Genomic DNA, 13686 nt, shown 5'->3' on the forward strand with positions numbered 1-13686 from the left:
GTAAAATTGGGAAAATAATGGAAAGTCTTCTTAAAAATAAACACCTAGGGGCACCTGGGTGGCTCAGTGAGTTAAGCCGCTGCCTTCGGCTCAGGTCATGATCCCAGGTCCTGGGTTCGAGCCCCACATCGGGCTTTCTGCTCAGCAGGGAGCCTGCTTCCTCCTCTCTCTCTGCCTGCCTCTCTGCTTACTTGTGATTTCTCTCTGTCAAATAAATAAATAAAATCTAAAAAAAAAAAAAAAAAACAAAAAACAAACACCTAGGGTGCCTGGATAGCTCAGTGGGTTAAAGCCTCTGCTTTCGGCTCAGGTCATGATCCCAGGGTCCTGGGATCGAGGCCGCATCGGGCTCTGCTCAGCAAGGAGTCTGTTTCCCTTGAGCTCTCTCTCTGCCTGCCTCTCTGCCTACTTGTGATCTCTGTCAAATAAATAAAGTCTTTAAAAAAAAAGTCTTAAAAAAAAAAAATCAGTGGAGGTCATCTAGCGTATTAGTGGCCAGAATCCTCCAAAAATGAATTCTCAAAGAGATTTAGATAAAATACTTTGGGCGTTCATTTAAATGAAGTGCTTCTCTTATACAATATTGGAAAACTGCGAAGATAAAAACTCAAATGTTATTTTAAATTTATCTAACTCCATCCGGGATTTTTAGGTCAGTGAAATGACTCTGTATAATACGATGATGGTGAATGTGAGTTGTCACAGATCTGTCCAAACCCATAGAACACATCATCCTTATGTGAGCAAGAGCTGTCAGGAGGTGATGCTGTGTCAACACAGGTTCAACTACACCAGACATCCCACTCAGGTGGGGGACGTGGATAGCAGGGGAAGCTGTGCCTGTGTGGGAGAGGCGGCATATGGGAAATATCTGTACCTCCCTCTACATTCTGACGTGAATCCAGAACCGCTCTAAAGAATAGTTTATTTTTTGGGGCGCCTGGGTGGCTCAGTGGGTTAGGGCCTCTGCCTTCAGCTCAGGTCATGATCCCAGAATCCTGAGATTGAGCCCCACGTTGGGCTCTCTGCTCAGCCGGGAGCCTGCCTCCCCTTCTCTCTCTGCCTGCTTGCGATCTCTGTCTGTCAAATAAATAAATAAAATATTTTTTTTAAAAATAGTTTATTTTTTTTAAGATTTATTTATTTATTTATGGGGGCGGGGCAGAGGGTGAGGAGAAAGAGAGAATCCTCAGAGCCCATGCTGAGTGCAGAGCCCCATGTGGGGCTTGATGCAAGATCATGACCTGAGCCGATTTCAAGAGTCAGACACTTAGCTGACTGAGCCACCCAGGTACCCCAAAAAAGTTTATTTTCTTTAAAAAAATATCTATAAACTTGGAGCACCTGTTGGGCTCAGTGGGTTAAATGTCTGTCTTCAGCTCAGAGCATGATCTCAGGGTCATGGGATGATCGAGCCCCACATTGGGCTCGCTGCTCAGCGGGGAGTCTGCTTCTCCTTCTCCCTCTGCCTCTCCCTTGTGCTCCCTTGTGCTCTCTTTCCCTTTCTCTCAAATAAATAAATAAATAAAGTCTTTTTAAAAATCTATAAACTCAGTATCTTTAATTGTTCATTAGTGACCTTTCTTACCAGTAAAAACAGCATGGGCACAGGACTCCATAAATTTTCAAACTGCCTCTTTTCATATCCATAAAGCAATACTAGTGCGTTCCCCTACTAGCCTATGTGCGGTCTGTCTGTATGCTGAAATGAGAAATCACTGCTAAAGGGGAGACGCGAAGGGGAGGTCCCGTCACTATCAAACACAGACCTGACTGACCCTTCTGACAGGGGCAAGGCGAGGGAGAGCGGGCCACTGGCCCCAGGAAGCCTGGCTGCAGGGGGAAGGCCAGAGACCGTAGGAGGCAGTTGGATGTGAGGGAGTGTGAATGTGAGTGTGTGTGGAAGTCCAGGGTGCTCCAGAAGGGAGGGCCTCAAGGGCGATAACATTCAGGTCCTTACTTACAAAGGGCGCACAGGCAGAAGCAAGGGCTCTACAATGCAACCCTTCATCTGTGCCAGCCGTGTGCGGAACAGGAGAGGCCAGGAGCTACACTGACCTCAGCGGGAACAGCGGGGGAAACCGCCTCCGGCTGGCTGCTGGGGTTGAAGAAGGGGAGTAGCAAACAAAACAGAGGAACCCAGGTTTCAAAGTGGAAGAATGTCTGTGAAAGTCTTTTTAAAGTTAGCGGACACTTTGGAAAATTAAAATATATCAATCTTTTGCTAAAATTCAAAATGTAAAGCCATGGAGATAATGCTGACGTTGCTTTAATTTTATAATAAAAGAAGCTCACTTTTTTTTTTTTTTTTTTTTTGATCCTACTAGTGTGAGAAATAGCAATGCAGGGTACTGCTTCAGAAGGCTATTTCTTCCACGGTGATACCCACAGTCGTAGATGACAGTAACAGTAAGAATCACTCACACCCATCGTTCCAGGAATCTTTGGTCTGTGTTCTGTTTGATTTTAGTCAATCTCTGGTTAAGGATGGTAGAGATGTTTTAGGTACTTTACTCTACTCCGAGGAAGTCCGTTCTCCAATAAATGAAATGACAGCCTGGTAATAAACCCAATTTCCTTCACAGTGTCCTCTGCATTCAGCCAATAACCTCAGCAATAATTCTTGGGCACTTTCCACTCTGCTTGGGCACTTTTGGGAGCCAAAAGGAGATAACAAAGAAACTTCAAGGACATAAAAATCTACTGAATTTCACTAAGCTACTGCCCTTGTAGACACTTAACATAAATGATTAGAAAGAGAGCAGCTTGCCCCGTATTTGCCAGGTGGGTAGGGCCCCCATCGTCTGATCCCACCGACAGCTTTTACCTCGCCTAAATAATCTCAAGGCCTAGCCTTTCACATCCATATAATGGAATATTAGCCCATTATAAAATTTCAATCTCTTGTAAGTGAACGAAAAAACCCTACTTACACACCAGTGGGAACAGTACACTGCCATTATGTACAATACATAAATAATATACACATCTGCAAAAGCGACAGACACATGAGGCTGTCCAGGGAACTAGTGATCCTGAAATGCCAGACAGAAGGAATTTGCAGGTTGGAATTGGAAGGACAATCCCATTTCACATGATGTGTTATTTTAATAATCCCACTCTCTGGAAATATAAGATTTACCTGTTAGCAGCAAACTATTTCCAGAAGTTGGGCCCCATGTGCTGCATGAAACTTGAAGGACACACTTCAGTCTGTCTGTCTTTTCTACCTCTCCACTTTACCACCTCCCTTTCTTTTCCTCCTTCTTCCCCACCCCCCTCTATTTATGTAGTTTATTCTATTGGCCCAACCTGGAATTATTGATCTCAACTCAAAAAGTTTGGTGCAAGTCCTGGGAGTGAGACCATGTATCTGTGGCTCCTGCCCCATGGCGGTGGGCTGACAAGGGGAGAGCCCCCTGCCCAAGGCAGGCAAAGCCTCCAGAGCCCGGGAGCCCAGCACAGAGCTGGCTCCCATGTTCCCCTCCCTTTGAGTGCCGATTCAAGATTCCAAAATGACTCTACAGTCTACCAGCTCCAGAGGCAAAGAAGAGAATCTGGTCACATCCTCCTTGACCCTGAACCTTCTATCTTGTTCCCCTGCTGCTTCTCTTTGTTGCTTTCCCTGTTGCCGCTCTGAAATACTCTGCCCCGAGGCCTTTGTCAGGCTGAACTCCATCTAGCCTGAGATCCCGATCCTGCTCTAAAGCTCCTAGCTTGGGGTAGATGATCGAACTGTGGCATCCCTTCCCCTGAGGCGGAATGCAAGACAGCAGGCTAAACCAGGTTCACCCAAGAGGCCCCACACACTGCCCAGCTTGGACGTTTATCCATTACTGGTGGTTCATTCCCTGTATTCCTCCCCAAACTCAGTGGCCGCAGCCTTCTAGGACAACAGTGAATGGGAGGGACTTTTGCCCCTAATGTTGTTCTTATTTGCCAAGTGGCCCTAAAGCTCTTCTGAGGATTAAACCACAGCCTCTGATTTTAATTGTCCATTACCTAAGGAAACAAGGCAACAGCTCCCACAGTCTCTCTCCACAGGCAGGTAAAATGGAAAATCCAGGGGCTTTGGGACCATACAGCCCTGGACTGAACCCCAGCTCAACTCAGCTTTATTCTGGGCACCTTCCTTACCACTGGTTTCCTTATCTGCAAATGGGAATAGTTCCTACCTCATTTGTAAAAATCCAGTGAGTCGCTCCCCTCTTTATTCCTTGGACACACCCCTTTCCCATTTCAGCCCTCCAGCTAAACCCACCAGACCAGCCGGGACCTGGTATTATTTGGTAATCAACCTTAAACACAGTGTATAATCTTGGAAGTATAAAGATCCTATTTCTGATAGATATACTCCACCCCTTCTATTAAAAGGGAAGTTTGGAAAGCCTTGTAAGCCTATGTTATAAGCAACGAAACAAACAAACAAAAAAATGTGATTGGCCTTGATAACTACAGAACCTATCGCCACAGCAACACACAGAGTGACAGGTACACAAACACACACACACACACACCCCTACCTGCTGCCCAGGGACCAGGGTTCCATCCCTCACTGGCTTTCTTTGGTGCCTGCTAACCTTTACGTTCACTGTCATGGTCAAGACTCAAAACCCTCAAAGACCTCCTCCCTCATTTTTGGTAAGAGAAAACAAAAGGCCCAGAGAGCTAAAGTGACTTGTTCAAAGTTGCACAGGGTGTAAGGGGCAGACAGCGGATTAACTGCTACCCAGGTGGTGGGCACAGAGAAGGGAGTAACTCATGAAAAGCTTGGTTAAGAGGAACCACACGGTGAGGCTGTATTTCATCCTCAGCAGACTCTAAAGATGTTCTGCGACTCTCCGCATGTGTTTTTAGGATGACACACAGTGGACTACTGAACAACACAGACCTGAACTGCAAGGGTCCACTCCCTGCTGATTTTTTCGATAAATATGGTAGTAGTGTTAATGTATTTCCTCCCCCTTATGATTTTCCTAACATTATCTTCTCTCTAGCTTACCTGGTTGTAAAAATACAGTGTATAACACATGTAACATACAGAATATCCATTAATTGACTGTTTCCTGTTATTCCTAAGGCTTCTAGTCAACAGTAGGCTATTGGCAGTTAAGTTTTTGGAGAGTCAAAAGTTAGCAGGTGCATTTCTGACTGCGCGGAGTGGGGGTGTTGTTCAAGGGTGAACAGTATGAGTATTTACTTGCCAACAGGATTTCACAGATCTTTGGTGCATTTCTTAGAACTCCTGTGCTCTAAGACCAGTGCCATTAAATGGAACTCTGCGAAAAACAGAAACGTACACTTTCCAGTAATTTAAATAATTAAAACCTGAGCTAGCTCTGCCTACAGGGCTCTTAAAACGTGGCTTGTACAACTGAGGAGCTGAAGGTTTTAAATTTTTCAACATTTTTCACAGTGGCAAAATACACGGCATAAAATTTAACCAACTTACCCATTTTTAAACGCACCCTTCGGCGATAATGAGCACATTCACACTGTTGTGCGACCGTCGTCACATCATCCATCTCCACAGCTCTTTTCATCTTGTAAACTGAGACTCGATCCCCAGGAAAAGGTAACTCTCCTTTCCCTCCACCTGCCCCCCAACCCCTGGCAACCACCATTGAACTTTCTGTTCCCACGATCTTGATGACTTTAAGTACCACCGTATAGTATCTGCCTTTCTTATTTTTTTTTAAGGTTTTATGTATTTATTTGTCAGAGAGAAAGAAAGAGAGGCAGAGTGCACACAAGCAGGCAGAGAGGCAGGCAGAGGCGGAAAGAAAAGCAAGCTCCCTGCCGAGCAAGGAGCCCGATGCAGAACTCGATCCCAGGACCCCGGGATCATGACCTGAGCCAAAGGCAGTGGCGTAACCCACGGAGCCACCCAGGCGTCTCAGTATCTGCCTTTCTGTGACCAATTTATTTCACTCGGCAGGATACTCTCAAGGTGATCCAAGCTGCAGCATGTGGCAGGATTTCCTTCCTTTTGAAGGCTGAATAATATTCCACTTTATGTAGAGACCACATTTCGCTGATCCATTAGGAGGTCAGTGGACCCGCGGGTGCTCCCACATTTTAGCTACTGTGAATGCTACTATTGACACGGCTGTACAAGTATCTCTATGAGACCCTGCTTTCAACTCTCTTGGGTAAACACCCAGAAGTGGAATTGCTGGGTTGTCTGGTAATTCTGTATTTAGGTTTTGAGGAAGCTCCATATTGTTTCCTAAAGCAACTGTGCCATTTTATATTTCCACCAAGAATGCGCAAAGGTTCTGATTTCTCCCCATCCTTGTCAATACTATTAATTTCTGGGGTTTTGTTTGGGTTGTTTTTTTTGTTTTTTGTTTTTTTTTTTGATAGTAGCCATCCTAGTGAGTGTGAAGTGGTATTTCACTGTAGTGCTGATCTGCATTTCTCTTGTGATCAGTAATACTAACCATATACCTTCTTTGATTTGATGTTTTCATTTCATTTCACTGTAATGAGATTAAACTCAAATGGCCATATGTGGCTAGGGGCTGCCATACTGGACAGTGCAGCTCTAGACCACACTGATTCTTAGGGTAATTTCAAGACCCAGAGCAGCAAGCACAAGATGCTCTGGATGCCAATGGACCAGTCAGATACTTTCTAGTTCTGTGGACCTAGCCAGTCACTTACACATCCCATACCTCAGGCTTTACATGTGTAAAACGGGGGTTGTACATCCAGAATGCTCTATCTAAGAATGAAATGAAATGAATCAGCATGCATGTAGCCCCTGGTACAGTCTAAGCACACAGGAGAGAATCGAAGCTGATGGGACATGCCTCTCATTTCCCAGTTCCCACCAAAACTAGACACCTAGGAGTTGGCCTTTTCAGACACTTTCCCCAAATAGACTGCAGTCCTTTCCAGAGAAATGGACTTTCAGTTCTAAGAAACAAGGATCGTTAGCTCCCACCAAAAGAACCCCAAGATGGAGGGTGGACAGAGATGAAATCTGTAATCTCAGCCCTCTGATAATCAATGAGTCTGACTCTATCCAGATTCAGACTTAGCTAATAACCAACAAGAAAGTAAAGCTACCAAACTTCCAAATCTAGAACTCCTGGCCATCTCCTTCAGGAGGCCCCCAGAAACAAACCTGCAGAGGGAGAACCCTTTAAGAAAACTCTGTAACGGGCACCTGGTTGGCTCATCTGGTTAAGCTACTGCCTTCAGCTCAGGTCATGATCCTGGAGTCCTGGGATCAAGGCTCACATCAGGCTCCCAGCTCGGCATGGAGTCTGCTTCTCCCACTGACCTCTCTCCTTTCACGCTTTCTCTCTCTCATTCTCTCTCTCTCTCAAATAAATAAATAAAATCTTTATTTAAAAAAAAAAGAAGAAAAGACAAAGAAAACTCTCTTACGTCCTGAATGTGAGGCATGGCTCTGGACAGTCTGAGACCGTTTTTTTGTGGCCAAGGCCCTCCTTCCGTCCTGGTTGGCGACCACCTGGGTGAACCCCAGGCACCTTACCTGACGCTGCAGTGGTGGGGGTGCTGGCCGGCGCGGGCTGCGAGGGGCTGCTGCTCTCGGTCATCAGGCACGGGTTGCTGCCATTGCTCTCTCTCTTGACAAGCAGCTCAGCAGCGCTGGGCAGCGGGATGGGGTGGCTGATCCCCAGTTCTTCTTCCTGGGCCTGCTGCCTTCTCAGGGCCACCTGAAAGCACAGGGCAGCAGGTCAGCCCCCCACAACCAGAATCTCTTGCACGGCTTTGCCAAAACCCCCTGGAGTCCCAGTCACCCCAGATATCACAATCCCTGAGCTCCAGGAGTAAGGTCTAGGATTCTCTCACTCCTTTTGAATGCTACCCAAGTCACCAGGATGTGCAGCCGAAGCTGAGAAATGGCGTCAAGCCGACAGTAGGTCAAAAAATGTCCATTACACTAATGAGTATGTAGAGCAGGGAATAAGGCTGGCTGCAGAGAATCCAGAAAAGCTGTAGAGTCAGTCAAGGAGAGGAGTTCCATCTGAAGGGAAGTCAGCATTGACAGATTAGGAAGGAAGGAGAATGGGATCTCTCACTCTTTCTGGCCACACATTTGTCAAAGGCTACTGTACTGGGGCCAGTGACCAGCAAGATACAGTAAAATTAGATTAGATCCTAAGGTAGTCACTGTTTAAAAGCAGGAAAAGGGGGCAGGCACACATGCGAAGGCAACTCAACACAAAATGCGGCAAAAACCATAGGAGAGGGACACCGCTGTCTCACAGCAGGACTCTGGAGGCAAAAATGGTTTTAAGGGTAAGAATCAGCCAGAAGAGGTACTGGAAGAGGGCCTTGAAGAACAGATTGAATAACACGCACACAGGCAAGAATGAAGGAACCCAATCCAGAACAAGGGAGCAGGGTGGGCAGGAAAGGCAGGGGCTGCTAAGGAAACCCTGCAGGGCCAGGCTTTCCGGAATGAGGGGAGCATGTAGAGCGGTAACGGGGGAAAGGCTGGAATAAGGTGTTGAAGTCCCTGGAGAAGAGGCTGCAGGTAGAAAGAAAGTCAGAGGACAGGTCCTTCCTCTATGCCAGTAGGACGGAAGGAGCCGGAAGTGAGGGTATAAAGGACTTAAACTACCTAAAAGACTCCTCATGGTCCCTCTTCAACTTATCTGCTTTTAAATAACATTGTTAAAGGTTGCAAAGAAAAAAGTAAAAAAAAAGAAATTGTACTTTTGTCTACTACATGTAACAAAAAAGGAGACTTTCTATTGAAACTTGACTATTAGTGATAGTGAAATGAGAAAGTAAAACATCTGTACCTCAGAGGCCAAAAGTTGAAATCAAAATGGTAAACCAGAAACACAATGACTATTTATTGTTTTAGGAAAATTGTAGTCCAAACTTAGCAAGCTGATTAACTTACAAGTGGATTTTCTCATAACAAGAGTTTTCAACTTAAAAAACCATCCTTAAATAATCAATTAACATTAAACGATTAAGCACCGCTCTTGGATTTTTTTTTATTATTAACCAAGTTTAGAAACAGAATATTAAGGATTTGATAAAAAAAAATACCAACAAAAAAAATCCACAAATCTCTGAAGCATATCAATGCATGCTTATGTCCTGATCCACACAAATTCCATGCACGCACAAAATGCACAGGGTTATTTATTATATGAGCCATAAACTAAGGACACTTTTATAAAGGCCTCCCAAGGATTTTAAAGGAAAGCTATTCAGTAAGGGAAGGTGGGGGCAACTGATTAAAATGCAATTATTTTACGGTCATATCAAAGATCAGTTTCACACTATTTCAGAAAGAAAAAAATAGCCGGTACACAAAATTTTACAGGATTTCATCTAGCACTACACAAGATTTCCAGCGTGGAAAACGTTGACTTTTCCTATTATTGAAGTAATCCTGAGTCGTTTTAGTTTTTAACATAGCAAACGGGCTTTTTGGAAATTGGTGCCCCAATTAATGAAGCTTATACAAAATGAATGGCCCTACTTAAATACATGTTTTTATTACATTTTGAGAAAAGTCCCCTCCCAAGCATACATATTCTGCACTCAATATTTAAAACCACTCTATGTTCAGAAGATTTTTCTAGCTACAAATAGAACTTCGGGGTCCCTAAGGCTTTTTCAGTAAAGTCACTGTAATGCATTTTAACGCTACATCGGGGAAATCTTTTCACCCACTACAGATGACGCCGCAAACCCAAGAAATCTGCGAAGCCAACATATATCCAATGTAAGACACATTTGTAAAAAATGAGACGCATATAAAAAGCATAATCTTCAAGCATTTACTCAGTCTTTGTTAAAACACTCTCATACGAATTATTTTCCACGGAGAATATTTACACGTTCCCAGTCCAAAGCAGCGCATCCGTAGTAAAACACCTCTTTGGTATATTTTCATCTTAAATAAACTTCCTGAAAAGGATGAAACAAATTTTAGCTGGAAAGAATGTGTATTATTCTCTCCGAAAAAAATCCTTTCAGTTAAAAAAAAAAAAAAAAAAACCCAAAACTTAAAAAAAAAATCCTTTCAGGACGCCAGAGGACTTGGAGAATTTCAGCTTAAGACGCTACGTGCCTGTCTTCCTCAGGACGTTTCTTTCCTTTCTTTCTTTCTTTTATTTATTTACTTTTTTAACACGACAGACATACCCGCAAAGCCGTGCCATTTCCCCCCTCGCGCTTCCTTTTAAAAACTCGTTAAGCGTGCTTGAACACACGCCGAGTAGCCGGTACCTGAGGGAGTCGGGACGCGGGAGCGGGAGCCGCAGAGCGAACGCTGTTCCCGTCGCGCTCAAAATGGCTGCAGCGCGCGGCGCGGACGCTTGGGCGGCGAGCTCGGAGCCGGCGCCGGGAGCTCCTCGAGGACCACGCGGCCTCCGCGCGCGCTGCCGCGACTTTTCCAGAAGCACCACGCGCCCCGCGCGGTACCCGGAAGAGCGGCGGCCGCCGTTCCCGCCAGTCGCTCGAGCGGGCGCCCTCCCGCACCCTCTGCAGTGTGAGCGCCAGTCTCTGCTCGGGGGCCGGGGTCCCAGGGCCTCCCGAGGCGGGGGGGTTCCCCAACTCTCCGCTCGGTGAGTGAGGGCCGGGGTCCACCAGATGCCCTCCCCCCCCACCCCCCCGCGCGCGCAGCGGGGCGAACCCGGCAACTCTCCGCTCTGAAAGCGGGAGCTGAGATCCTGGGGCCCTCGGAAGGCGCGAACCCTGCAACTCTGTGCTCTGAAAAAGCGACCGGAGAGCCTAGCAATGGTGGGGACCTCCGAGGGTGCGAACTCCGCGATTCTGCTGGAGGGCGGGACCAGGGACTCGCGAACAGAGCGAACCCCGCAACTTACTGCTCCGGAAGCTGGAGCGGAGATTCTGGGGATGGATTCTCGGGATCTCCGACGGGGTGAACTCCCCTCTCTGCTGGAGGGCGGGGTCAGGGATCCCGGGACTCCCAACGGAGCGAACCCCGCAACTCTCTGCTCTGAGAGAGGGATCAGAGGTCCTGAGGAAACTCAAACGGGCGGCCCCGCCACTCTGCCGAAGGTCGGGATCAGGGATCCCTCGGAGGCCGAGCAAACCCCGCAACCTCCCTGCTCCGCGGGCCGGATCCCAGAGGACTCCCGGCCCTGCGAGCCCGGCGTGGCGCGAAGCTGGCAGCCGCGGCGTCGGCGAGCTCCCTCGCCGGCCTCCGGAACCCGGCACCGCGTGGCGCCCTCCCGGCCCGAGGGACTTTAAGCTGGGGGCGGCCGCTCGGTTCCCGGACGCCCGCACTCACCTGCGCGGCCATCACGCGCTGTCTCTCGGCGATCAGGTTGCACTTCTTGCACTGGCAGTCCCGCCACATGCAGAAGCGCTTGTGGCCCTTGAGCGGCGACGCGTAGCCGTGGTTCCTGCATCGCGCGCACTTGGGCAGCCGCGGGGACTTCTTGCTCCCGGAGCCCATGCCCGACGCCCCGGAGCCCGAGGAGCCGCCGCCTCCGCCGCTGCCTCCGGCGCTCGCGCCACCACTGCTCCCGAGCAGCGCCCCAGCCGCTTTGCCAAAGCCCCCGGCCTTGCCTTGCGGGGGTGCCCCGGCGGCGTGCGGGGCCTCCGAAGAGGCAGAGGGCTTGCTGAATGCGTCGTCGTTGGGCATGGTGCCCTAGCGAGAAGTGCGAGGACCCGCCGGGCCCCTCTCGGGTCTGGAGACGGCTGCAAGCGAAGAACACAGGCGACGGCGAGGCTCCCACGGGGAAGGCCCAGAAGACGTGTGCGCTACAGCCGGAGGTGCAGCTGGAGTGTCGCGGTCTGGACACGCAACGCCTAGACTGGTGGGGGGTTGTGCCCTTTCTTTTGGCGCGCGCGCCGCGCAGAACTTTTAGATACTTTTCAGAACGTTCCCGGGACTGCCTGGGCGGGAGAGGGCGCGAGGGAATGCGGCCACGCCCACCGCCCCCCAACTCCAGCCACTGCGTTCCCGCCGGGAGCCAGCTCGCACTGGCTGCAAACACCGAGGGCGTGGCTGCAGGTGGCTGCAACGCACCTCGAGGTGCAGAGCCACCGGGGACAGCGTGATCTCTGCGCTCCCCCAGGCACCGAGGCCCGGCTGCCGGGAGCACGCTGCACAGGGAGGGAGCTGAGCTCCTAGATCAGGAACGTAGCTGTGCACCTTCGTCGTGCACGCCGCTTGGAGGAGGTGCAGACCACCCTGTGGGGTCCTTTAGCTCCCTTCCCCCATTCTCCACGTTAGCGCAGTAGGGCAGAGGTGGGCAGAAGCCAATTCGAAAAGCGGTTTCTTACTTAAAAGAAGGATCAGATTGGAGCCCTGAGAGAAGAAAAGTCTCTGCCCTTAATCAGCAAATAAGACCCTCACTGTGGAGCCGAAGCGCACCCAAAAGTGGGTCTTTCTGTGCACTCAGCCTTTAAAAAACCTCACTGGGGTGGGAGAGGGGTCATACTTAACAGATGTAGACATTTATCCAAAATTCATCCCGCATTTAAGATCTGTACATTTGCTGTGTGTAATTATACCTCTAAACACCGTCGGTGGTCTTACAGCCTTCCACCCATACCCCAACAACACTCCTCTGAGCTTCTGTTCACTTACAGGGCAAATCCGAACCTAAGGCCTGCTGATCAGGTCATTTTTCCTACACACCCACAATGTCCCTACAACACCAGCCCTTCCCATGTCTGGATCTGCAGTAGCTTCCAAAGGGGCTCCCTGTTTCTTAATCTTCAGTATATTTCACATAAAACAGCAGCTGGCCCCTGCAATGGCCTGGTGTTGTTCGCCTTGTGAAAAGCAAAAGTTAAAGACCCAAGGCTGTGTTTTAAAGGACTTCAGTGATCTCCCCACCCCACCCCCCCCCCCCCGCCCCACCTTTCTCAGCCTCACAGAGTTTCCAACAAGCTTGGAAGCCCTTTATCAGTTTTGTTCAGTGCCACTTCCCTAACCTCGCCATGGCCCTTGTCCAGCCAGGGGGCTGCCCTAACATCTCTCCCGGACTCTCCCAGCTTTTCCCCAGTATTAGCTCTCGGGTTCCAAATGCCATGCCCCATCTAGGGGGGTTAGGTCCGCAAAGGATGGAGGCCACCCTGCTTGGCTTCTCACCGAGGTGGTTACTGGCATTTCACTGAGCTCTGAAATCCTCCAACCTACTCTTTGCATTCTTATTCTGAAGCCCCCCTCACAGGCTTTTTCCCTGAGCCTGCATTTTCTCCATTAGTATTCTCTGGCCGAAAATCACTTCCTGAAGAAGCCTCTAGCTTTACACAATACCTCGTATCCTTACCACCAAGCCCAGTGAAGCTCTACTCTGGACGGAAGCCAGGATGCAACCATTTATCTCATTCTGGAATCTGTTAAATGATAACTACTATTTTGTTGAGCAATACTCCTAAATCTTCCACTGAAACACACCTGCCAATTGTAGTTACCTACCAATGATCCTTTTCCATATTTTTATACTTGAATACATTAGCTAGCGCTGAATTATTCCGAAGGCCCAATCCAGTTGAAGAGAACGAAGTAAATGCTGGAAGCAGCAGCTGTCGAGTTCCAAATTATAGGGGAGCACATGTTTCTTAGGGGCCTCCCATCACTAGAATCTGTGATGGAGAGATTTAAGGCTACAGACAATGTGGGGCTAGGAAGCTGTGTGATCAAGGTACAAAAACATAAAATGTGACAAAGTTAATAGCCTAATAAAGTTTTATTTGCAA

At 48.4% G+C, this 13686-nt stretch overlaps 1 protein-coding gene across 2 annotated transcripts in view; it reads right to left on the reverse strand.

Moving 5' to 3' along the window:
- DMRT1 (doublesex and mab-3 related transcription factor 1) overlaps nucleotides 1-11790 on the reverse strand; it is a 109793-nt gene extending 98003 nt beyond the window's left edge. Inside the window, exons 1-2 of one of the 2 annotated variants that reach the window (XM_047698938.1) lie at nucleotides 11261-11790; nucleotides 7508-7691 (exon numbers count right to left, since the gene is read on the reverse strand). In XM_047698938.1, coding sequence (XP_047554894.1) covers nucleotides 7508-7691; nucleotides 11261-11617 — 541 coding nt within the window. In that variant the 5' untranslated portion in view covers nucleotides 11618-11790. The remainder of the gene's footprint in view (nucleotides 1-7507; nucleotides 7692-11260) is intronic. The other variant, XM_047698939.1, reaches the window with a different exon arrangement.
- Nucleotides 11791-13686: the final 1896 nt, after the last annotated feature.

This window comes from Lutra lutra, chromosome 13, assembly GCF_902655055.1.
Source record: "Lutra lutra chromosome 13, mLutLut1.2, whole genome shotgun sequence".
Lineage (NCBI taxonomy): Eukaryota > Metazoa > Chordata > Mammalia > Carnivora > Mustelidae > Lutra > Lutra lutra.